Source organism: Dicentrarchus labrax, unplaced genomic scaffold, assembly GCF_905237075.1.
Source record: "Dicentrarchus labrax unplaced genomic scaffold, dlabrax2021, whole genome shotgun sequence".
Taxonomy (NCBI): Eukaryota; Metazoa; Chordata; class Actinopteri; family Moronidae; genus Dicentrarchus; species Dicentrarchus labrax.
The window spans coordinates 28,124,994-28,150,803 of NW_026136705.1; the positions used below are offsets into that span (position 1 = coordinate 28,124,994).

Genomic DNA, 25,810 nt, shown 5'->3' on the forward strand with positions numbered 1-25,810 from the left:
TAAGAAATGTAGTCCATTTAATAAGTAACATAAATACACATAGCTTATCAAGCTACATCCATGAAAAACTCACAGAAACTCTCAAACTCTAAACGTACTCGACTGTCCTGGAAAAGAAAAAGTTAGCAGCTCCCACCAACCGCTACGACAACTTCTGTGTCAACGGAAAATGACACCAGATTTGGCGTTCGCTACTGGTTAGCATACTTTAAAGGCCAGTTAATGTCTTAGTTATTATGAATCCAATGAAGTCGAGACTGATTCTCAAAGTAATTTAGCATTGAGGAGAAAATAACAGCATATAACAGTTAAAGTCACAACATAGACACATTTGTTAAGAGGTTTTAAATAAATTAAGATTTTAAGACTTTGTATGGAAAGTAAATATCCTCAAGTACTGTACTTAAGTACAAATTCAAGGTACTTTTGGACTTCCAGATCTCAGTATAAATACAGCTTTAGTTATTTTTCAGGTTACATTATTTCTCCAATTGTGTTCAGTGTTTTCATGTTTGCGATAAACTAAAGGATTAAGTGTTCTCCTTCTTCTTAAGCTAAATAAACTATTTAAAGAAAAACAGCTGAAAAATGCATCACCAAGCAGCTGAAAACAGAGACACAAACATACGATTATCTTATAGAATATGATTCATTTCTGTAATGAAACTACCCAACACTTTATAAAGTAGTTAAAATGAGCAGTAAAAACATTATTTATAAACAGTAAAACACTGACGGGATAATGAATGTTAACAGAAACCACTCACTTGGTAGTAGTGGAAGATGGAGTCGGCCATGGTGTCTTTTCCTGGCACGGTGTTAGTCCACAGCTTCTTCATGAAGAACACCTGATACGTCAGTGAAGGCACTACACCTACACAGAGGTTAGGGTTAATCAGTGAGAAGATATAAAACATATCAGCTTTAAAAGAAAAGCTTATTTTTTAATCTTACCGTCTTTCACATGTCTGGCTTTCTTTATCCAGTCGGTCAGGTGCCTCACAAAGTCGAAGAAGAAGTCGCCATCGGGCACACTGATGACCTGGAAAAAACAAAAAAAGTCACACACTTAAACATCTTCAAATGCTTTAAATGAAATGTGTTTATAAGATGTGTCTCAAAAACATAAAAACAATCAGTTTTCTTTACTTGATGACTAAATAAAATCTATTTATCTTGTTTAAAACCTCAGCTACACAAAGACAGAGCTGCTGTGGTTTGTATCATTTGTTATCGATGTGAAGATAAACTTCTACAATAACTACAGTAGATGTTAGATCAGGGTGCAGAAACCTTGTCGGTGATCTTCACAAACAGACTAAAGCCTTCGGAGGATTTGAGCAGAAGACGTCCGGAGATGTTGTGGCAGAAGTCTTTGGCCTTTGTGCTCGACTCCACTTCGAACACCTGAGAACACAAACAGGTCGAACGGCTGCTGAATATATGAAATACTGCACATGTAAAGTACCAGAATATGTGAGAAAGATATGTTTTATTTGATGATTTCTTGTAAACTGAAGAATTTCCAGCTATTTTCTGAACTTGGAGGCTCATAAAAAAATACTCTGAACCTGTTGGATGTCTCAATAAAAGTTGTGTTAATGTGAGATCATTTAACTTTTGCTGAACTTTGGTCAAACCAGAAGTAGTAAGGTTGTATCTTCTGGACACCTTAGTGTATTAAATTAAATAAGGCTGTATTTAATTGCTAATAAATGTTATTTTACACAGTTTGACTTTAAATAATAACTTCTAAAACAGTAAGAATAGCACGAGAAGACAAGAGTCATGAAGTCAACCAACTAAAGTTAGCTAATAATATTAAACACTTAAGTGTATTAAATTGAGCAAGAGTGCATTTTATATTGCTAATAAAGGAAAACTAGTAGTTTTATTCTTTTAAATGTTTACATAGCCTGAATTTAAACAGTAAGAGGAGTCATAAAGACTCAGTAATGACAGTTACAACCAAGTTAACCACCATAAACTACTGGTCTACAACAAGGATGCTATTATAGATTATATAAATATATATTTGGATTCTTAGTCGTCACCGACCTCGTCCGAGTCGTCGGGGAAGTAAACTTTGTGGAAGATCTGAGTTGTCTTGTGCTGGATGGCCTCTACCTCCACCAGGTGAGGAGGATACTTCCTGGATCCATTTCTACAACAAATAACAGAGAGAGGAGATTAAATAAAAGTAAACTGAACTCTGATCAGAGGAAAGAGTGTGTGTGTGTGTGTGTTACCGTAAGGCTTTCTGTAGCCGCTGCATGCAGTCTGGAGCCAGCGGATAGTGTTTCTTGGCCTGGAGGAACTTCTGGACGTGAGGCAGCAGGATGTTACTGGGAGGAAACAAACCAGTGCAGAGCCACAGCAGCTCCCAGCCCTTCTCCTCACTGTACCTACACACACACACACAAAGGAGGGAAATGTTAAAGTTACAGCAGTGGCTCCCAACCTGGGGGTCGGGAGGTTGTCGCAGTTTTAAAGTGTCAGAAAACGTATCTCATCTTTTCATTCACTTCTGTGAAGAAAAGTAAATTGATTCATTGAACAAAGTCAGAGGCAAGAAAACACTGAATTTGTCAAAAAAATAAGCCTTTTAAATAGTGCTGTCAGTTTAACGCGTTGTTAACGGCGTTAACGCAAACCCATTTTAACGGCGTCAATTAAACACCAACAATAGTAACGTTAGAAAAACTACAACACCACACCAGATCTAGCTAGACCGGAAACAAAACCACAGGCACGCCGCACACACTTGTTTAAGAGTAGTAGACGTTACGTTTTGAGTGGATGGAGAGCACGAGACGCCGAAATGGAAAGAAGTAGTAGGCTTACCTTTTATTGGTTCATTCTTTCTGAAATAAGAGGCTGGGTTGAGCCTCTGGTGAATAAAGAGCAGTAGCAAACTTGAGAGAGGTATTAAGCCATGGTTTAACTGCACTATAGGCTGAGTCCTAATTTACCTTACATGTGCAATTTGTAATTTTATTTTGGATCGCCCTGTTTTGATCCCTTAGAAAGGGCTGTTGAAGGGGCTGTTTGTGTGACAAAGTATTTTTTTCACCCTTTTATTGATGGACAGTGTTACATTGTGTGAGAGATTATTTGCTCCAAGTGAGAATGTTAGTGTGAAATTGAACACTACAGTATATGCCGATGTTGTTTTCAATAAAAACAACATTTGCACAAAGCAAGCCGATCCACTTTTCCATGTTGATAAGAGCATTAAAATGAGAAAAAATAACGGGACAAAAAGAAATCAATCAATTAATTGCGAGTTAACTATGACATTAATGTGATTAATTGCTATTAAATATTTTAATCGTTTGACAGCACTACTTTTAAATCTTTATGATTGCTAAAAATGAGACAAAAATACATAATAAAGTCAGAAAATTAGTTAAAAGGTTCCCTAAATAGGAAAAAAGTCATCCAAATGACCAGTTTTACACAAACTTATTTGCAGTTACTGAGTTCACTGTTTAGAATCATTGTACAGTTTTTAATATAATATATGTCACTTTGTTTACTAAATGATATAAAAGGGGTCCCTATTGAGGACTGTGTTACAGCCTCAGACTTGGTGACAATAGTTTGTCTTTCTTCAACTCGACAATGTCAGCGTACACAAAGCAATAATATATATTTTTAGCCACTTGGGGGCAGCAGAGACATTTTAAGTGGATACAATGAGCTTTCTTCCACATTAGGAGTCGTGTTTCTGTCCAATATTCACTCTCTTTAATCTGTTTTTGGTCTCTGCCAACCCAAGAGGGGAATATCTGACTCTAGCTGCTAAAGGCACATCAGGGTTCCCACTCTGTTTAAGAAATCGCTTTCCAAGGAGGTTTTTTTTCTTGACTTATAAACAGTCGAGTTTCAAACAACATACGCAACCAGGTTTAGGTAATCTCAGTGAGAGGCTAAAATACAATAAAAAAAAGTTCCAGGATATTTGGCCATTTTAATCCATTTCCAGGTTATCCAGGATACTTGGGAACCCTGCACATGTTTTCTATTTCAAAATAAAATCCATTTAAGAAAAACTAAACTTTCTCCACCATGTTGTCGACAATCTTGAAGCGTGTGTGTGTGTGTGTGTGTGTGTGTGTGTGTGTGTGTGTGTCTGTGTTTCAGTCATACTTGATGTGATTATCAGTGATCTGTTTGAGAATCAGACAGAAGATCTCGTCTTTGAGCGGCTCGGCCTTCAGCGCTCCTTCGAAGATCTGATCTGTGAGCTCGTTGACCGAACGCACCCGTTTGGACGGGTAGTCGCCCATATACTTCATCACGGGTACAGCCGGGGTCAAGGAACGCCAACCACTAACACATCAACAGAGAGGTGGGCAGCTACAGGAAATATTTTACTACGAATAAAACATATTTTATAGTAAAAAGTGAAATATGGAAGCAAAATAAAATACTCAGGTATAGTACAGCTACCTAAAATGTGTACTTAAAGGTTATATATACACATAATTCACTCACTGACTGACATTTAACAGACATATTGTACACAACCACACACGCCCTCCACTAAAGGATATCCAAGAAGGCCAGGCAGGCCTCCTGGGAGAGCTCCTCATGGGCCAGGACCTTCTTCAGCAGCGGCTGTTTAAGGGGCTCCCTGGTGCAGCTCCACAGACGCTCCTTCCCCCGGGACTTAGAGATCATCACCCTGCTCAGAGTGCTCTTAGGAGGAGGCCTGGAAAACACACGGGAGGAGGAGGAGGAGGAGAAAGAGGAGGTTGTAAATGAGGAAACACACATGCTGGAGATTAACAATACACTTTATATATCAGTAAAGGATTAACAGACCGGAAGTAGTCGTAGGAGAACTCCTCCAGCGTGTAGGCTTTAGTTTTATCCTCTGTGTCAGAAAGGGCAATTTGGGACAAACTGATGGACTCTCGCCTCTGATCGGGAGTCATAGTCACCAGAGCCTGAGAGGGAGAAAGAGTGAAGAAACAATGTTATAAAACTACAATCAAAGACAGAAATCTCCTTAAAAATATCATTATACAGATATTTAGAAATGTATTGAAGGACATTAAACGAGGCATTTGAGGAAACACACTTTCTCACCGAGAGTGAGATTATAAGATTGAATTTATATCAAAGTATGAAGCTGGAGTCAGGAGGTTGTTAGCCTAACTTAACATAAATGGTGGAAGCAGGGGGAAACAGCTAGCACCTACCAGCACCTCTAAAGCTCATTAATTAATGAAAATGATGATGCTGCTTGTTATTCTGATTTAAAATGTAAAAGATTGAAAAGACTAAAACACAATGATTCTTATATTCAGGTGATTAAACACTAATGAAAACACATTATATTCAATAGATCCTCCTAAATGTTACACACTGGACCTTTAAAAAGGTATAATAAGTTACATTTCTGCATTAAAATGTCTAAATGTTATATATTTTGTTGAGTTTTGTACTTTTATTATCCCAAATATTTCCAACAATGTTCAAACTCAGAGAAATTTGAAATTTTATTCAGGTAACGGTACATTTCTTACATCCCTCTAGTTCCTATAACTTTGAAAGTTGGCAAACGTGACTAAACATAATGTTAATAAGACTTTAATTTAACTCGTCTGTGAACCTGATTTCTGTCTGACTCACATCAGATTTTATGATACGATGTAAAACCACGAGGGATTTACTTATTTAATGTGTTTTGGACGGCTGAAGTGTGACAGGAGAGGCAGATATCTGGTTTATAGCAGTTAGATTGTTAAATTAATCCGGTAATATCCCATTAATGTTGATGTTTCGGCGCTGTATGTGGCTCTAAGCTCACAACCAATATGAAAAAGTGTTAAATACCAGGAGTTAGTCTGCCCCGCTCACTCACCACTAAGTCGTACTGCGGTCGGGTGATGGTGGGCAGCACGTAGACGCAGTCGGCGGGGAAGTCGCCCCTCTGTTTGGTCCTGTCGTTGACGCCGTGAGCCCAGCCAGAGTTCATCACGTGCTCGCCATCGTGCTCGTCCAGGATGATCAGATCGCCCTTGGAGAAGCTGAGGAAGGTGGAGTCTGCCCCCGCTGCGAGTCGAAGATTAAATATATGATATATTTTAAAAAGAGAAGAACAGGAGAGTTTACCAAAGCTTTCTTTTTTTTTTTTTTGGAACCACAGTTTCTTACCAGGATTGGGACAGTCCAGAAGTCCCACCGCATACTTGGACTTCTTCCTCAGACCCTCGAGGAAGGCGACCACCAGATCGCGGATGTCCTCTGCGTTGTTGGAGGTGAACGTGTACTCGTCTCCTTTGATGGTGGCCAAAGTAAAACTCTGGCCCTGGAGTTTCCCCCTCTGGAAGATCAAAGTTTAATTAAACCAGTTCAAGTGCTTCAGTTTTGCCCGTCAGTATACTTTTGTATCTTACACCTGGCACAAATATCATCATGTCAACAGCCATCAACAGTGTGTTCCTGCTGGTTAAAGGGCACATTATTCAGATAATATGATGCACTTTTACACAGCGTGCAAATACAGAGAGTTGTGATTTGGGGGTTGTATTTTTTTTTTATCTTTGCAAGGTATCAAACGTGGAGCAGCAGGGGGAAGGCGGAGAAATGCAGGTCATGGATGTATTATGAGATATCAGACAAAGATTTTGAAATGGGTCCATAATGAAGATTTTAGAGACTTTGTGAGGTTTTAGAAGTATTTTTCTTCTTTTACTTTTCTATATTATCACATCTAGAACATAATCTACTGAAATGTCCATCGTAATACAGCGATTAATATGTCTGACTGTATCTGGGACGAAACATCAGTCCTGATGTCCTGTTTGCTTCTTTATTAAATACCTGTAGCATCAAACAGCAGCAGAAACCGTGAGTCCGTCTTTAAACTGAGAAACATTCACACATTCTGGCACAGCAGCGGTAGCTTCATTAACTCCATTAATTAAGGAGGGATAATATCAGTAAATTCGAGTAAAACACAGACGTGGGTGGAAATTTCTGATTCACCTGGTGATACTCGTCCTGTGCACATTGGGCATTCTGGTGTTACCGTACCTGCTACTGGACACAGCCGTGATCTCTGGGAACGAGAGCTCCAGAAGGACCTGCTCCTGTTCGTCCACAAAGTAAACCCCGGTCCAGTTCACCGCCACGATCACGTCATTCTTGGGCAGACTAGGTCCTGTGCACAGACAAGAGTCGTATCCATGAAAACACCTACAGCAGTAAGACGTTGTTTAATGTGTACAGAATGTTTTCTGCTCTCGTGCTTCCAACCTGAGAATTTGAAGGCCTCGTAGAAGCGCGAGAAGAGCAAAGGCCACTTTAAACGAGCAAAATCCACCACGTCCTCCTTCACCTTCTGTGTGTTCAGCCTCCTTTTAGTGTGCAATCCCTGCAAAGGGTCAGTTATAAGTTAAGTTACTGTCGCACAGAAAGCAGCAGCAGACGAAGAAGCGTCGGCTGTGGCGACAACTGCACCTTTTTATGGGCGCTGACGATGAGCTGAACCCATTTCTCCGCAGTCTTCGTTGAGGTGATTTCTCTGTCGGGGATGTAGGACGGGATGAGGCTGAGCAGGCGATCTTGGAGGATCTCGCAGCCGTAATCCACGTAGTACTGCTGAGAGGCCAGCTCCGCCAGGTCCTCCTCCTTCAGGACAGACAGACAGACAAAGGACATGAGTAAACACAACCAACGTCTCTTCTTTACAGACCGTTGGAGAGCATTTCATAACAAAAGTGGACAAAATGAACCAATTATTCTGGGTTTAATCTGTTACAGTAATTCAATTACTGACTTATTGTACAAAATATGGACATGACCTCATTATTTTTATTATTTAATTATGATTTTCCAAAAACTGTAACAAGTATATGATCTAATATGTGCACCACTGGAATAAAATACAATTATAGCATTAATATCAAACACATGGAAAATAAAGGCAAAAAAAAACCAAGACAGCAACAGTAGAGACATAACATGTTTGAACGGAAATTAAATTAATTTAAATAAATTGTATAGGCTTGAAAAAGGAAGGTGTAACATATAATAAATAGTATTAAACTGTCTCCTTTTACTCCTCCACTATAAGCCCAAATATAAACTTATATTTTGCATTATTATAATATTTTATTAGGATTATATCAGTGGCACAAAATAGCCTTAAAATTACAATATATATAATTTTCCACAAGTATTTCTGGGACAATATATCGTCCAACAAATGGCCAAGTTCCAGTTCCTCTTTATTTGGATTTACAGTTTTATACAACAGGTCAATTAAAACAGTCTTTAACAGTCATTAATTTACTAATTAAAACAAAGCTGTAAAGTACGGCTGCTGCACAGTTTCAGTAACAAGAGTCTATATATTTTATAATTGTGGCTCGTTGACAATAATTCTCACTGATTTTAACGTTTGTCCTCTTAAACCAGATCACCCTCGTGTCATAATGTGGATGTTTTCTTTAATCCAACAGCAACAAATATCAGATTTTATGGGGATAACAGGAGTTAAACTATGAATAAAGAAGCACCTCAACCTTCTAATTTACGCTGGTGTCGGTGACCTCGTAGCTCCCACTCGAAGACAAACACAGACTTCTTTATTCAGAGAGGATTTAACTGAATTAAAGCCAACAGCATCCTATTGGGTAATGGCATCATTCAGTAATCAGGCCATCATCTGTGTCACCTGTTGTTGTTTCCCTGTAGAGAAACTGTTGCTTTCAAGGTACTGAAACATCACATGGGGCAGAGTGGAGAGCAACACTTGAGGTGTTTTTCTTACAAAGTTTTAATTTTTATTATTTAGATTTGATAGAATATGTTTGGAAACGATGCTGGAGTTTGTTTTATTGTTTGTTCTTTTGGCTGATTTGTGTTCATTTAACCACAAAATGGCTCCGTGATGTGTAAAGTAAAGACAGTAACAATACAGATGATTACTTATTGATACAAATACCCGATAGGAAGAATTGTGTGATGTTTGAAAGTGTTTTTTAAGTTTTGTTTGGCCTCTGATGAAGGTGAAATAATTGTTTTTTCTATTTATTTGATGTTATTCATTGTCTTGACGTTCTCTGTGCGTATATGTCCTTTGGCCTTATTCTCATTTTTCATGGTTTTAGTGCTTTTTGTAAAGCATTTTCTCAGTTCAGAAATGTGCCTGATAAATAAAGTTTATTATTATTAAATCTATGAAAAGAACAAAGTCTGTGTGCAGTCCTCTTCCTTCAAAAACTTAAATGACTGAAAATAAAAGAACAAAAATATGTTTTTGTAGTTTCAAACCTTTTTAGGAAGCCTTCAGTTTCTGTGTTCACCTTTTATTGGGAACTTTGTTTGGAGGCTTTATTGATCTCTAACTCGAGAGTGTGACTTACACACCAATGCCTTAATCTTTAGTCTTAATCTGCAGCTGGCTCTTAATGTGTGTCACTGAACGAGGGGGAGCACAATCAATAAACTACAAAACAAAGCCGCTCACCCTCTCGCAGCGGTACTCTCCGAATTTCACCCCTCGGACGATCTGCTGGTAGATGAGGTTCGTGGCGACGTAGTCCTCGGCGGGGTTGTGCCAGGGGTTGAAGATCTCCTTCCTGAAGAACAACCTCCAGGGGGCGTTCCTCTCCTGGGCGCCCTGCTCCTTCGCGTACTGCTCGCACTGGGAGACGGCGTCCATGACGTGGTCGCTCCCGCTGCCCAGCGACGACACCTGAGCGAAAACAGAGACGCAGACGTTACGTAACCTCTTGTAGGTTGAGGAGGAGAAACAATGTCAGCAGCAACATTTAGTTAGTTTCAGTCAGGAAGTGAAGAACATCTGTTTTTAGAGACTTTTTTTTTAATGAGACTTTTTTGACTGGGGTGAAGTTTGTGTCTCAACTTTCCAGTTATTCCCAATTTATGGAATTCCAACACTGTTTAAGGACCCAAGTGTGCAGAAATATTAAAATAAACTAGGCGAAAATAACACATGCACATGGTTTTTGACCCTAAACTGCATGTGATTAGTATAAAGTGGGCATGTCTGCAAAGGGGAGACTTGTTGGTGCCCATGAAACTCATTTTAATTCAGATATCTTGAGGTCGGAGGTCAATGGTCAATGTAATATCAGTTTCATGATACCAGCAAATATATGAAAGAAGATCGCCTAGAATTATTTATTATATCATATCTTTTTCAGACCGTCTCAACTATTTAACAATAATTTCTGTAATATTTAATTGGTACTCGGTATCTGCAAGTACCCCAGAAAAAGAGGTGCAGCCCTAAGCTTCCAGTACAACCTCTGTGTGCGTCGTAGTAAACGTATCTTCACCTTGTCGAACAGGGCGATGTACAGCGAGAAGCCGAAGCGATCTCTCAGGTTGATCTTGTCCGCTAGAGCGTTGCAGAGCTCACTGGCGGTGGTGGCCGAGTCCGCCAGGAGAGTCTTGGTGGTGCCGTCCATGAATGTTACCGGAAGCATGATCGGCTTCTTAGATTTAGTGGCCTGAAAAAGATTCAGAGACAAACAGAGAAATGAAACCTCTTAATATTACAGTTTTCAGTTCATCCAGGCAAGAAGACGCATGACATTTTCCTTTTTTATGTTTGTTTTCGCCCTGATAAAGACTTGCAAAGCTATTTTAAAGACAGATATTAAAGCCTTTTTAAATCACTACCTTCTAATATAAACTAGTGGACGCCAGAGGGACACCTTTATTCACACCTGAGCAGCCCAGACTTTCTACAGGTCCAGTAGTTAAATTTAAGATTTTTCAAGATGTTTAAATATCTCACAGAATTAAATTTAGTATCTGTTTCAGTACCTAACAATAATTTCTGAAGTATTTAATAAACCTAATGAGAAATAAGCAGCAGCAAATGCATGAATGGATCCAACTGATTACAAATAATTAAAGTTTTTTTTGCTAAAATCCACAAAAATCCTCCACTTAAATACTTTTAGTTTGTAGGATAATGTCTCCTGACAAAAAGTGACATTTTATAACACTTGAAGGAACCGAATCCACCGCTGCTTTTAATGTTCAGTACCTGTAATTCCAACCAAGACGGCGGCTGGGTTCTTGTGCGGTTGACAAATGTCCTCCTCAACCTTTCCTCGCAATATGGAGCATAACCAGGGGGACCGTTGATTAGAAATGTCCTTAAATACTGACAACAGAGGGAAACAGGAGGAAGGGTAAATACATAAAATAAATCATTAAAGTTCATCAAAGCTTTGATCAGAGGGTTTTCTTACTTTGACGAACTTCTCCGAGGGGGCGAAGCAGCCGACGCAGAGCGACAGCAGGATCCACCCGCGGGCGTGGCTGCTCTTGGACGGATTCTGAGTGAGCTGTTTGCAGATCTGACAGTAGATTTCATCCCTGAGACGGAAAAAAAAACAACAGCTGAACAAAACCAGATCAAAACACAGAAGAAAAATGATATTTTGGTGATAAAACTGGGTTTTATTTTTAAGTTTTACAAGGCTACAGGGTAGAAACCGATGCTGACTCAAGTGACGTCACAACTGACAGCCATATTACTGTGATTTACTGGGGGAAAATTGGCAATTTGTTTAAAGGTAAAGATCTTATCAATAGCAAATATAAAAATCTAACAGGTAAATTGTTATTGTATTTAGTCCACACATTCATGCTCCACAGATTATTATACTTTCTTCTAGTTCCCGCCTCAAGTCCTTTTCTTTAGCTCCATCCTCAGGAAATCTTTAAAGAGTTTATAACTGACTGAACCCAGAGCGCTCTAGATAAACTAGACTGGACTTTGTGTTGACATTAAAGGAAGTTCAGGAACTAAAACTGCACTTTGTAGGTCACCTGAGAGCGGGCCGTAAGATGCCGTTGCCGATGATGAAGTGAAGTTTCTCCAGGTTGGAGGTGGGTCGGTCCTCCAGCATGCTGTTGCCCTGGAGCCCGTAGTCAACCTCTGTCAACCGCCTGGTGACCTGCAACACACATCAACCAGGTGTCATCCACATCTGTAACTTTATTTTGTAAACTGGATTAATTTTAAACCGGTTGTTAACCAGCAATCTTTGCAGTAATACTTTCTGATGGTTCAGGAACTACAGGGTTGCAGGGTTGAACCCCAAAAATTAAATATTAGGACGAGAGGTTCTGATATTGGGGCTAAAAAGGTTCAGAAGTGGTTAATTATTGTGATGTTTATTAAGCTTAATATCAAAAAGTTCCCAAATAGTTTAAAAAAGAGCAATATAAAGACAGAGAGGTGACGACGGGAGGACTGTGATCTGACTCCACACAAGTACAAACAATATTCATGATGCCCAAATGTTGTTAAAAGGTGGCAGCGGTGCAAAGTGGGAGGTTTGATTTAAGGCGTCCCTGGTTTAGGAAGTATAAACCACATTAATTTCCCCCATAGACAACGTTAGGTGACTCGCAGCTGAAGCACTTCTACGGCTTGGCCTGGAGACGCTTGTGGTTAAATCATCAGTGCGTTAGAAAATATGTGGTTCTTTAATAAAAAGGTATAAACCAGTTTGAAACTCGTAGCCTGACAGGAAAAGACGAGATATGGGGAGATGGTGATAACGTCAAAAGAAGGTTTGAGTCTCACCTCCTCAGTGATCTTTGATTTCCTCTTCAGGGTGAGAGACACAAGTTTATGTCTGACGCTGTTCCTCTTCTGGCTTTCTATGGAGCTGTTCTGTAGACACAAACACGGAGCAACAATGACGTTAATTGGTTTGTTAATTAACAGATCTGAGCAACGATCTGACCCCTTCAGCATCGTCTCACCTCTCCCTCCACCTGCAGTTCCTGCAGCTCCCTCTTGTAGGTCCTCTTGCCGAGGGTTTCGTAGATCTTGGTCATGACCGGGATCTTCTCGCTGCCGTCGTTGATGACCAGCTGGCATTTTGGCTCCGGGAGGTCTCCCATGAACCTCAACACTGTGATCCACACGGCTAACGCAGCCTGGAGGACGAGACAGGACGTTTAAATTAGTCAGTTACAACATGTTTTCTTAGCTTAAGGTTCAATAAGATTCAAGCATTTTTCCTTATTATTTTTATTCATTTATAATTTTTTATTGCCACTGAATAAACAGATTGTAACATAACTTAAAAAATCTAATCCAGAATTCCTCGGTTGCCTGTGGATTGATTAATATATGTTTCTATGTAGGGTAAAATTCAAAGGATGTGACAATAATGCCCGCTCTCCGCAATATAAATGGAGTCCGCTAACATCTACAAACGACCGGCACCCACCACAACACAGAGTCCAAAGTTTGTCTCACCAGCTGGTCTCCTTCGTCCTCATGAAACAGCAGAGGTTGTTTTAGAGGTCGTCTGATGTACGTGTGAGTGGAAACGCCCTGGAAGTAAGTGGCTGCAAACTTAGAGAACTTGTACTCGGACAAATCCTCATCTTCCTCGTCAGGTAACGGCGGAGCTTCGTTCATCACCTCCTCTTCGGCTTCCTCGCCGTGAGGAGTGTTCTCCAAGTCCTGAGCGGCGGGGAAAAAAATAACACACAGATACAAGAAATACATCAAATTAATGAATCTAGCAGCTAAAGACAGTTGATGGAGACATCCACACAGTGATGATATGTCAGGGATATGTGTCTGTCAGGTTGTTGTGGAGCTCGTCTGCCCCCAAGTGGCCAAAAAAAGGACTAAAGGTAGCATTTTTAGACGTTGGATGCTTCACAAAAGGCAACATCCACGTTTAACCACGCAAACACCTCTGGTTGCAGCTGCTTCTCGGGAAGGAAACCGAACCAACGTGGCGGCTCGCGTGGAAACTTTTCTCTCATGTTACGAAATTAAAATGCATTAAACTGGCTTTAGCCTCGTTAGCAGCTCTGTACTGCTGTGCTTTGAGCTAAATGGTAATGTTTTTCCCTTTGTGCAGCACTTTGTAACATTGTTAAGAAAAGTGCCAAATAAATATAGCTTATTATTATTATTATTAAAGTTAAAGGATCACGAAAAATCATACAATTTATAATGTATCCATCCAATATTTAATAAACATTTAACTAAAAAATACAAACTCATGCTGCCTCACCCCTAAAAACATTCTGCTAACGTGGCTTAAAATTAAATTACATTTTTACAAGAACAAACACATACTTCAAACCCAGCTGGTGCTCGTCCGTCCTGGTTGGGCAACGGCCCCGAGTTCCCCAGGAAACCAAACATGCGGTCGACCATATCCGAGTGATCCACGGGCTGCTCCTTCTCCCTCTCCATCTGCTCCAGTAGCTCCTTCTTCCTCCTCGCCTCCTCCTTCTCCTCCCTCTCCCTCTCCTCCTGCTGCTGGGCCAGTTGGATGAGCCTCTCCTGGTGTTTCCTCTCGGCCTCCACCTTGGCCCGCCGAGCCGTCATCTGGTTTCGCAGCTGCTCCTCCTCGGCCAGGCGCTGGCGCTCGGCTTCCTGGCGATGCTGCAGCTGTGAGGGGAGGTGAGGGAGGAAAACAGAGGGTGGGAAAAGGGTTCACAAGAGGCAGGTAGGGTGTGATACTGGTTAGCATTTTATTTTTTTATCCCAGCTTTTGACTGGTTAAACAAACTAGAGCAGAGGAACTGAAGGGAAACAGATTTTTCTTATTGTAATTCTAAGAAATGCACAACAAAGAATATAAACTATTCTTTAAAAGCTGCGCACAAAATACAAAACTTTGTATCGCTATTCAGTGTTTTAAAGGGGGCTTCCAGTTAATGCTACAGCAGAATAAATCTAAACTTCTACACGCTAACATGACAAGCAACCAATGTAACAGCAGCTCTGGTCCGGACTCGAGCTGCTCGGCCCCCACAAAGAGCTCACCCACTTAACTTCCTCCTTGTCGGGGTCACTGGAGCCGCGGCATTGCTCAGGATATATTATTTCATAGCTCTACAAGAAGCTGTTTATACCAAGTTGATGACAAACTGAGATTAAACAAACATTCACCAAAACAAATAATTTATTCAACATCTTTCAGGACAAAGAAGAGAGAAAGAAATGTGCAACAGAAGCAGATAAAAAAAATAAATAAAGCATGCTTAAAAGCTCACAAACATTTCAAATATTTCACAAACAAACATCCAAACCAGGTTTATAGTAAAATGTATAAAAGAAGGTTTTATGGTGACATATTTTAGGCTAAGATCACAGGTCTCTTTTTATAAAATTGTTACTGATATCAGTTCGTTATACACAGTGGTTGATCGGCCACGTGTGCGTTTTTTCTAGTGAGTTCAACAAGGTCATAAATCACATCTTATTTATATGGATTAAAACACAATCCACCAGACCATGACCCATCGGCACTAAGCAGCACATTGCATTAGCAGGAAGTCTGACACAGAAATGGCATTGAGAATCAGTGAGATTTTCAGAATAAAATACCCCGTACCGACTCTGAATTTATCATCGTGGCACCAGGCTAGAAATCAGTCACTCAGAGGCAGGTCAGAACGGGATCTGACACCACTGGACGAATGTATCGACCATCGCTGGTTGTTTATTTTAGCAGATTTTTGGGCCAGTTTTTGCTCATTTAATGGTCCCTGACGACAGGGAATACAGTTAGACGGTGATTCACAGAGGCTCCAACCAAGAGCTGGACCGGAGAAGAGAGGCCTGAGGCGGGTAGAGACAGAATATTTTCAGGTCTAACTCTGTTTGAGTTGAGAGTTTCTGTCGAGTTTGAATGAACTATGTTTTAAGATCACTTAACTTAAGGTCTTAGTCTGTTATAAGAGAGAAACTTCACATACTAAGAAGGTGTACAGTTGTAGTTTTAGATTCAATGTGGAAAAACTGGTGTTTTTCTTTTCCTTTCTCAACATTTTGTGTGTTTATTGTGTTTATTAAAGCTATTAGAGCGTGTTGTACACAGTAAACTCGCTGCAACTACTGGATATATATGACTAAATCGCCAATCGGTGATTGTTGGACGGATGTTTGTTGGAAAATGTTAACGCATCGCCCAACCCTACCAGGGACGACAAGAAGTACGTGTTGGAAGAGGAGAAACACGCCGCTTTGTATCCCTTTTAAGGATAAAACACACAAGTCAACAGCATCGGGCAGGCAAGACGCTCTGAAATGCTCTCGGTGGGAGTCATAAAGCCGCGCCTGGTGGGATTTCGGTGTAATCAGAGATCTTTTTTTACCATTGGAGAGAGCCAGGCTAGCTGTTGTGCTCCTGTTTCAAGTCTAAGCTAAACATCCGTAGCTTCATACAGATATGAGAGCGGCATTGAACTTCTCTCAGCAGAAAAACAAAATGTCAAACTATTGTTTTTAAGGTTTAAAACAGTAGTGATGAGGATATTCCACAAAACCTCCTACAGTATCGAATCACGGCATTCAATGAACAGATATAATAAGGCTTTACAGTTTCTTTTAGCCCACTCAGATACGTGACACAGTCTCTTTCCCTTACTGCCATTAACACCAATGGCCATGTCTCTCTGGCACGTCAGCAACACGACAAATGTAGCAGTAGTAAATATAATGACTGTTTACCTCTGCCCTGAGCCTCTGGCAGAGGCGTCTGGCTATCATGCCCCTGGTGTAGGCCTGAAGGGTCAACACAGCACGGAGACGGCGCCAAAATGTCTGCCGGATTAGGAAGCCGCGGCAACGGGCTTGCATGAGAGTAACGCGGAGGCGAGTCGTCCGGTAGCTTCTGTAGTGCTTCCTCGACCTGTAGACAGCCTGCAGGCGCAAGAAGCCAGACTGCATCTGCAGGAGAGAGAAAGAGAAAGTGTTTTTAAAGGTGATATTAGATTATTAATTCTACTTGTGGTGCTCATATTAACATCACAAAGGGAATTTAATGGGTAAAACATGCATATTTAAATGAAAAACGATGCATTAAAAGGTGTAAAAAGGACTCACAATTTGGTAATTCTTCCTGCATCGATAACCTCTCCAGGCCTTCTGGATAACAATCACAGCACTCTTCAGTCTGAGGAAGTTAGTCCTACAAAGAGGAGACAGAAAGGAGCAAACTCACAAACTCAAAACAGCCCCTGACGTCCTGAAAGCGATCATTATTAAATTATATTTAACGTGTAGAATTCTTTACCTCTCTTTAAGTCCACGCACAGCCTTCTGGATGAGGATGACCTTGTCAGTAATGGCCTTGTCCCTCTCGATCTCCAGCTGCATGTCGTGGTGATCCTGGTGGGAAACAAGCAGCCAATAAAAGAGGTAAAGAGGAGGATATATATATATATATATATATATATATATATATATATCAATTTGATTACTTACAAATGTGATTAGTAACATGCACCACTAAAGCACAATATGAACAGAAATGGGTCCTAACTTGTTTAGCACCTTCCAGAAGTTCTACAAGACACTCTAAGGACACTTTAATTTTCCATATTGTTGGATTTCCCTTAATCAATATTCATTAAAATACAGACAACCATCTGATTGGAACAATCTTCTTCCATCACTACAGTCAATATCTACATTATGTTTATTCAAAAAACATCTAAAAAAGGCCTTTAATTAGCGAAGATAACGTGTTAATCTGGTAACATTTCTATCAATATTGTATTTCAGTTGCTTGAATGTTTTTATTACACAATCCTCTGTTTTCCTCTTTTTAAAGTATGAATATATTTAAAAAGGGGAAGTATCTTCAGAAGCCTTTTTTGGCTAAATAAATAAACTAAACTAAACTAAACTAAACTAAACTAAAGGTCTTAAGGTGGCTCTCTGACCTTAAGGCACTGTGTTCAAATCTTTTAAAGATCCCCTCTAGACAGATTACAACATGTACAAATAATCTGTTCCTTAAAAAGTCACAGTCTACTTCCTTCTACCTCATTAAAAATCATCATACAGAATCTATAATTATGCAGATTTTGTTCATGTCCCCATACTTCACTGTAAAGTCCAGTCTCAGTGTTTGTGCACTACCAGCTTCAAGTTTCTACATGACACTTGGATAAGCTGCACACTGATGTTCACAACCTGTTTTTAAAGCTTTACATCTCCAGTAATAATGACTGAAATTGGGACTGGGAGCCACAGCAGAAGGACGGAAGCTGTTTTAAGTTTTAAGAGACAGACTAACACTCTGGTATTTGTTCTTTTCATTGGATCTGATGACAGAAATATAGAATAACGTCTTTTAACTGTCAATAAATAGCACCAAAAATGAATTTGGATCAGACCAAAGTATGTGAACTCTTGGATACACGTTTCCATTTCCTTTGGCCTTCCTGTGGCTCAGTACAAAGAGCACCGACAGGGATTCAGAGCCAGGAGGCTGCAGTAACACCTAAAACAACTCAAAACCTCCAGGACTCAGCAGGCTAACTTTTACACACACAAAGAAAAAAAAACAACCTTTAGGAAAATCTTGGTCTTTCCGATCTGCCAGTCGTCGTATTTCCCCAACCGGGCCAGGACTATCTGCCGGCAGGTCCCTCGTAGGTCTTCCTGGAAGGAGAGAGAGAGAGAGAGAGAAGTGACGACTCCTGGACCAGTAATGGCTGTTATACAGACACTCATCACAAACAGCATGGTGTATGAGAAATGTCGCAATCAGCTGATTTATCAAAACAAACATGTTTTCAACACATTAGAGGTGAATGATGCTTCGTGGCTGATATCTGAAGGCAGACACTAGTTAAATTAATCTGTAAATAAATAATAATCTGTTGTGCCATTTTCCATTCCCTGGTTTAAAACAAGGAATATCTTATTTTAAGAGCAAAAGTAAATGTTATTTTGGCATTTTAAAGCTGCTAAAGCATCACCACAGACATGTTTAAACACAAGTATAATTACTGTAAAGTTGCTCATCAGGCATATAAACATAAAGCTGCCAGAGAATACGTTCAATTTAATTCAATTCAATTCAGTTTTCTCGTTAGTAATCATAGCAACATTGGTGTGAGACCGAGCCTACGTTTTCTATTTGTTTCCTTAAGTTAGAGTTAGGAGTTAGTTATTGTAGCTTAGCATAAAGACTGGAAGCAGGTAGAAACAGTTAGCCTGGCTCTATCATACAGAACAGAATAGAACAGAAATAGAAAAACAACTATTTGTTGTTTCAGCAACACAAATAAACTTCTACTCAACTTAAACTAATTGAGGCATCAGCAGAAATCTGAGTGAGCTAAGTAGAAATAATGTGTTTGTGTAGTTTGGGTGAACTGACCCTTTAATCTAGTTACTTTAAACAGGTTTAATCGGGACTGAAGAAGATAACAGAGCTGTAACAGATGGCAGTGGTTGTGTGTTTGACCTGTATGTGAGCAGGTTTGATGCCAGGCATGAGGACTCGGTAACGCTCCACAAACTCGGCAAACGTGTATCTGATGGGATAACCGGCCCGCCTGATCCTGATGGTCTCCATCATGCCGGAGTATCGCAGCTGACGGACACACAGCGCTCTGTCGAATAACTGAGAAACAGATGTGCAACATTAAAAGCAGAGGTTAGGAAGGTACAGCAGGCAACTTTTTCCAGGGACAATAAAATCACAAGTAGTTTGATTCAGACAATTCAGAAATGCACTCAGAGGATCCACCATGTAGCTCCTGGTCGGTAATAACAAACATTTTAGGGACGGAAGATCACTTTAAACCTGACATACAAACAGGGTAAAAGTATTTAGTGAAGAATACGCAGACACACATAACACTTTGTCTCACCAGAGGTTTCTTGAGCTCGTTGGGTTTTATACAGCGAACGAAGAACGGCTGACACACACTGAGCGTCCTCATCAGCATCTCCAGGGAACGTTTGAACTGACTGCTCAGAGTCGGAGAGCGCTTCCTCGTCTCGACGCCCTGCAAACAAATAATGGAAACGTGTCCAGAACCAGATACCAGATACAGTGATTGAGTCAGAGGATGACTAGTTATAATTCCATCATGCTAACAATAATTTGTTTCCTTCCTCATCTTACAAAACACTGAAACTACATCTTAAGTCTCAACAGTTTAACACTTTCTTTTTTGTTTTCACCCACAAATTATTTTATCTTGTTGCTTCAATTAAAATGTTAAATGTATTATTTGTTGCCAGTTGTAGTCGTAACACAAAACCTGTATAAAAAAGTCCTCTCCACTGTCCAGACATAAAAACAAGGCAACATCTTCATATTTAGTTTTTTAAAAAGTATTAAGACAGGACAGGTTACACATCAATCAGCAATAGTGACATTAACAGAAATTGTCCGTTATTGGAATTAAAAGTAATGCTAAATCATACCAGCCCGGTCTCAAACAACCAAAGTAACTAAAACCAGATGAAAGCTACTTAGTTTGTGGCTTTTCCTGGTTAGGATGTGTTTGAAAAAGGATTTTAAAAGACACCTCGAGACAAAACACATCTCTTTAGTCAGCAAAGGACTGATCACTTAGAGTTTAGTGAAAAACAGAATCAATCACTGATCACATCAATACTGAAGCTCAGAGTCAATATGAGCACAAAGAGGAGCCATTTATTTTCGCAGATTATCTCATGTAGTGTCAGGATGTAGTGAAAGTCTCAGCAAATATGACAAAAAAGTTATTTTTATACACGTTACTGCAGCTTTAAAGGTCCAGTGTGTAACATTTAGGAGGATCTGTTGGCAGAAATTGAATATAATGCCCCTAAGTGTGTTTTTATAGTGTATAATCACCTGAATATGAGAATTGTTATGTTTTTCTGACCTTAGAATGAGACGTTTTTTATGTACATGGCACCCTACAGGAGCCCAGAATGGACAAACCAAACTCTGGCTGTAGATTTTGTGTTTTTTTGCAAGTTTTCACGGCCTCTGTCGTTAAATACAAACGTGAGCGGTGTTCAGTTAGTTGCATATCCGAAACGTCACCGCTAGATGCTAAATCCTACACACTGGTCCTATAAAGTGGTGAAACACACACACACACACACACACACACACACACACACACACACACACACACACACACACACACACACACGATGATTACTACTGCACACATACAAACAAACAAAACAAAATCTCTGACAGCTCACTGTAATCCTCTCAGTGAATCCAAACAGAAAACCTGACAGGACTAAAAAAAGCCCCTCTGTCCTCTGAACGTTACGGAAACCACACAAGGTTTTTTTTTTTGCCTTCACATAACGAGATGGACGAGGACTGAGCGTCAGAGAGTTTGCAGGTTAATTCGTCATTAACTTGCTAAAATCTTATCAAATAAAACACACTTCTCTCTGGTTTCTGCTACAACAAACTGCACACCTGTAGGATAAAAAGAAGAGCTTAAGGAAAGGAGGAAAGGGGGATTGCTGCTATCTGCAGGTACACTGAGGATATTCTGGATTCGTGGTTTAGTAGTTTAAGAGCACACACACACACACACACACACGTGTTGCTAAAAGCCGTTGATTACCTTGGGAGTGGGGGTGCTGGGCTGCTGATAGCCACACAGAAACTGATGTCAGCGGGAAAAAGACAGAGGAAACAGAGAAGAGACAGCAGAGTGAGAGGAAGGGGGTCTGCCGTTAGTAAAAGCCGAGACACCGCGAGGACAAAAGCTAAAAGGGAGGCAAAAGTCACCGGTGACATTATCACGTGAAGACACCTTAAAAAAAAAAAAAGTCATAATGGAGGCAAAAAATATTAGTCCACCATTACAGATATTAATGCAAGGAATAAAAAGATAATCTAAAAAAAAAAAAGGTATTTACAGGATTTGTTGCTCTCACCATGGCGACGTCAGCCTGGAAGATCTGCTTGATGAACTTGTTCTTGGACGAGTGGACGAGCTGGATGATGTCGGTGTGGAGGCTGTCGCGGTTTTTCTCCAGGAACCCTGAAAAGGGGGGAGGAAGATAGAAGAGACACAAACGAAAACAGGAGCCGTTAACAGGAAGTCATTACGGGGCGGACACGTGGAATCCTACAGCTCTGACAGGGTTCCCGCTCTCTTTAAGAAATCAATTTCCAGTAGTTTTTCTTGACGATACAGGACAATGAGGGGCTAAAATTAGAGATGCATGATAAATTATCGGCTGATATTTCTAATAATTTATGTTGTTGTTGTTGTTAACAATAGTAAAGTTAGTTATATTTGGTTAGAACAGAGCGATTAAATATAAATCAGGTGTGTAACTTATTTTAAAAAATATAAAAACATGAAATTATCAGTTATCTTATTGGTATCTGCTGTGAGAAGCAGGTAATTATCTGTTATTGGATGAAATGAAATCCATATTGTGCATCCTTGGCTACAATACAATAAAAATAGATAATTTCCAGGATATTTGGTCTTTATAATCAATTTCCAGATGTTTCCAGGTCTGGAAAACTAGTCTCTAAATTTCTAGAATAACAATTTAATTTAGTTTTCTTCACAGAAATTAACAAATTGCTGAGATATTTCGGCTTACTGTTTTTATTTTTAATGTTTCTTACAGCCTTAAAAAACCAAGAAGGCCTCACGACCCTCCTGTGAAGCTTTGTCGACCCCTAGTGGGCATCCCACTGGGAACAACTGGTCTAAGAGACAGATCAATGGATGTGAATGAAGAAACTCAACTACTTTTTTCCCCACAGAAAGCAGGAATCAATATGGAATCAACAAAGAATCGGACTAGTAACCAGTATCGACGATGACAGCGGTGTGTTCTGGTCGAACCATATTTTGGATTCGGGGCTGTTCTCTCACATTTAATCAGACCTTTATTTTACCAGGATCCTCCAGAGAAGAACGAGAGAAGAAGGCACATAAAATAAAACATGAAAACATGGACGAGACTAATGAAACATAAACAAACCTCTGGTCTCGTAATGCACCACGCCGGCAAAGTGTTGGATACCAAACTGGGTTTCGTAGCTGTTTTTAGGACGGATGTAGTTGGAGTTGAGCTTGTGCTGTGAGTTGAGCTTATACAGCATCGTAGCATCAGTTCCCTGACAAAAAGACAAAGAAACAATTAGAGAGAAATACTGGTACATCTGTTGACTTCTTATAGTGAATTATAGCTACTTTAAACGATCCTCTAAGTGGCCGAACACACTCCCTTTGTATTGTACCTTAGGGAACTTGCTCTCTTCATCAATGAGGGAGATGATGTTCATGGGTTTGTTGGCGATCATGTCCAGGGCGTCCTGGTTGTCGGTGAACTCGATGTGCTGCCAGCTGATGTCCTCCAGGTTGTACTCCTCCTGCTCCAGTTTGAAGACGTGGCGAACGAAGAACTGCTGCAGGTTCTCGTTGGCGAAGTTGATGCAAAGCTGTTCGAAACTATCGAGAGAGAGAAATCAAGAAGAATGACGAAGTAAGTAACACTTAAATAAGATGTTTCTATGTGAGATAAATGGACAAATAATGACGGTTTCTACTCAAACGAACTGTAAATCACCTGTTGACGATGAAGTTTTCGAAACCGAAGATGTCCAGCAACCCGATCGACCTGCGAACGAGGTTGCTCTCGCAGGAAGGCGGTCTGAATATGGCCGCGTTGATCTTATCCACAATCCAGACAAACAGCCGCCCGTAGATCCCCTAGAAGAGGAAACTCAGTAAGACGCTGGTTATATGGACGCCAGCAAATATCTCATCAACTGTCTATATTCATGTTCCCCAGAGGATGAATCCTAATGACTTTTGGTGAATCTCTGACTTTTCCTCTACCGCCACCATGAGGACTATTTTATTGAACTATCTCAACAACTATTGAATGGATTGATGCCTTGATCTTTCTTCTAAAGGCATCATCTGCTCAAAAATGTAATTTCGACCCATTCTCAATCGCCAGCATACGAGCATGTTGAACTATCACGGTGAAAATTGATTTATTGTCAATAATTATACACTTAAAATAAAACATAAATCTCAACTTTAAAACTAAGAATAACAATCTGAGCCTGTCAGTAGCAAAAACAAGCACTTTTAGTGGACGTTGTTTGACATTTTGGCCCGTTTTGCAAATGTTTTCTCATCTAACTCGATGGATTAAGAGTTTATTTCGACCAAACGAGCTTTAGTGATTGTTGGACGGACTAACAAAGATGATTTTGGTGAGTTTTATTTTGTTTCTGTCCAGTTAACTGTGTTTTATGATTAGCTGCAAGGTAAAATTAGTGTTTTTTTTCAATGGAGTCTGGTGAGCCATAAGTCCATTGCTTCAGTCTGAGATGGTGACTGGTGCTTGTGTGCATCATCTAATGGCTAAATAATTTTATATATATATACCCTTTAAGCAAAAATGCCATAGCTGGTTCCATATTTTGATTGTCTTTCTGTATTTGTTGTGTCACCTTTACGAAGGCATCCCTGACGTCCAGACCTTGTTCCACACTGAGAGGCGTGGCGACACTTTCACCCCGTGTGATCAGGGTTCGTGTGGTCAAACACACCATCACGTCCTTGGGCTCCACCTGCAGTGCACAACAAGTAATGTTAGAAAAATAAGGACACATTAATATGAGTGTAGAGACCGACCGATATGAGTTTGAGACTGATTTTAGATAGAGATTCACCTGATTACAGAACATGAACATTGACCGATTCTGCACTGATATGATTATACAGAAGGCTGCTTTCTTAAACAAATAACTAAGTTATTATATTTTAGTTAAATATTACACATAAATAACATGTCAAATCATTTAACATATAGTCTACACTGTCAACCAATTCTGGAAATGAACACTGAGACAATAAATGATAATTAAATTGCTAAATAAACATCAAAACTTTAAAAAGTTATAAACCTTTTTGCATTTTAAACAAAAGTTTAATACTAGATGACGTATACACTGATATCGATATGTCTGCAATCGCAAAATCGCCAAAAAAAAAAAAAAAAAAGGAAAAAAAAACCCCAATTTCTAATTTATTTTTTAATTTAAAAAATTTTTTTTATTTTTATTGAAAATTTTAAATTTTGGGGGGTTTTCCTTAATTAATAAAAAAAAAAAAAAACCCCAAAAAAAAAAAAAAAAAAAAAAAAAAAAAAAAAAAAAAAAAAAAAAAAAAAAAATTCTATTTATTTGGCTGAAGGAGGAGTTGTATCTATCTTCATGGTCACAATGTAGTTCTGTTTCAAATATATGATCCTGATGTGGTAAATTAATGGTGTTATCTTAGATCAATTGTCATAGAACAACGTATACAGTGCGGGATAAATGCACATTATACATAATTTGTGAATATTAAGAGCCACATTAAAGAGGATTTTTTACTGACTCCAATTTAAAGCAGATTCACGATGTGCTTCTATTTTCTAACACTGAACTGAACGCAGACGTAAAACTGGATTTTAAGCAGGCGATTCTGATATATTTGCTATAATTTGGTTGACACACCTCCATGAGTGAAGCAGCAGTGACCAGGTCAGGAGATCTCACAACCACACAGGCGTCCAGGTTGTCATACGTACGAGCTGTAAGGGGAAAACAAAAAAAAAAGACTATATATACATCTCTTAAGACTATATCATAGACACAATACAAAAACAACCCGCTCGTGTGCAGTTTATCGTACCCTCGAAGCGCAGGTTGCCCATGTGCAGGATGGCAGCCAGCAGCTTGGAGATCTCCCAGCTCTCTGTCTCCGTGAACATAAGGACCTTCATGGCTGACAGGATGCTGGAGTAATCCCTCAGATCGTCACGACCGTCGCACGCCGTGCAGTTACCCTGCAAGGTTAAAGACGCAGAGATAAGATAGTGGAGGGGCTCTAGTGAGAGGAAGTATGCATTATCCCGTTTAAATCAATCTAAATTAAAAACTATAATAGCTAAAGCGTTTGTTCTTTTTGCAGCAGAAAGCTAAGGTTTCTCTGGGTGATGCGAGGTGCTGCAGCT

General features: G+C 39.7%; 1 protein-coding gene across 1 annotated transcript in view; it reads right to left on the minus strand.

Moving 5' to 3' along the window:
• Positions 1-25,810, minus strand: part of myo7ab (myosin VIIAb) — a 50,744-nt gene that overhangs the window by 4,946 nt on the left and 19,988 nt on the right. Inside the window, exons 10-44 of the mRNA XM_051400930.1 lie at positions 25,489-25,642; positions 25,311-25,387; positions 24,261-24,380; positions 23,363-23,505; positions 23,034-23,244; positions 22,775-22,910; positions 21,704-21,810; positions 19,669-19,806; positions 19,260-19,418; positions 18,356-18,448; positions 17,073-17,167; positions 16,883-16,967; positions 16,508-16,726; positions 14,123-14,440; positions 13,283-13,492; positions 12,781-12,957; positions 12,599-12,688; positions 11,836-11,963; positions 11,253-11,379; positions 11,045-11,164; positions 10,326-10,499; positions 9,491-9,718; positions 7,477-7,647; positions 7,273-7,390; positions 7,051-7,177; positions 6,169-6,335; positions 5,876-6,066; positions 4,831-4,955; positions 4,560-4,717; positions 4,153-4,306; positions 2,250-2,405; positions 2,059-2,164; positions 1,294-1,407; positions 955-1,042; positions 768-874 (exon numbers count right to left, since the gene is read on the minus strand). Of these exons, the coding sequence (XP_051256890.1) occupies positions 768-874; positions 955-1,042; positions 1,294-1,407; positions 2,059-2,164; positions 2,250-2,405; positions 4,153-4,306; positions 4,560-4,717; positions 4,831-4,955; positions 5,876-6,066; positions 6,169-6,335; positions 7,051-7,177; positions 7,273-7,390; positions 7,477-7,647; positions 9,491-9,718; positions 10,326-10,499; positions 11,045-11,164; positions 11,253-11,379; positions 11,836-11,963; positions 12,599-12,688; positions 12,781-12,957; positions 13,283-13,492; positions 14,123-14,440; positions 16,508-16,726; positions 16,883-16,967; positions 17,073-17,167; positions 18,356-18,448; positions 19,260-19,418; positions 19,669-19,806; positions 21,704-21,810; positions 22,775-22,910; positions 23,034-23,244; positions 23,363-23,505; positions 24,261-24,380; positions 25,311-25,387; positions 25,489-25,642 (5,091 nt within the window). The remainder of the gene's footprint in view (positions 1-767; positions 875-954; positions 1,043-1,293; positions 1,408-2,058; positions 2,165-2,249; positions 2,406-4,152; positions 4,307-4,559; positions 4,718-4,830; positions 4,956-5,875; positions 6,067-6,168; positions 6,336-7,050; positions 7,178-7,272; positions 7,391-7,476; positions 7,648-9,490; positions 9,719-10,325; positions 10,500-11,044; positions 11,165-11,252; positions 11,380-11,835; positions 11,964-12,598; positions 12,689-12,780; positions 12,958-13,282; positions 13,493-14,122; positions 14,441-16,507; positions 16,727-16,882; positions 16,968-17,072; positions 17,168-18,355; positions 18,449-19,259; positions 19,419-19,668; positions 19,807-21,703; positions 21,811-22,774; positions 22,911-23,033; positions 23,245-23,362; positions 23,506-24,260; positions 24,381-25,310; positions 25,388-25,488; positions 25,643-25,810) is intronic.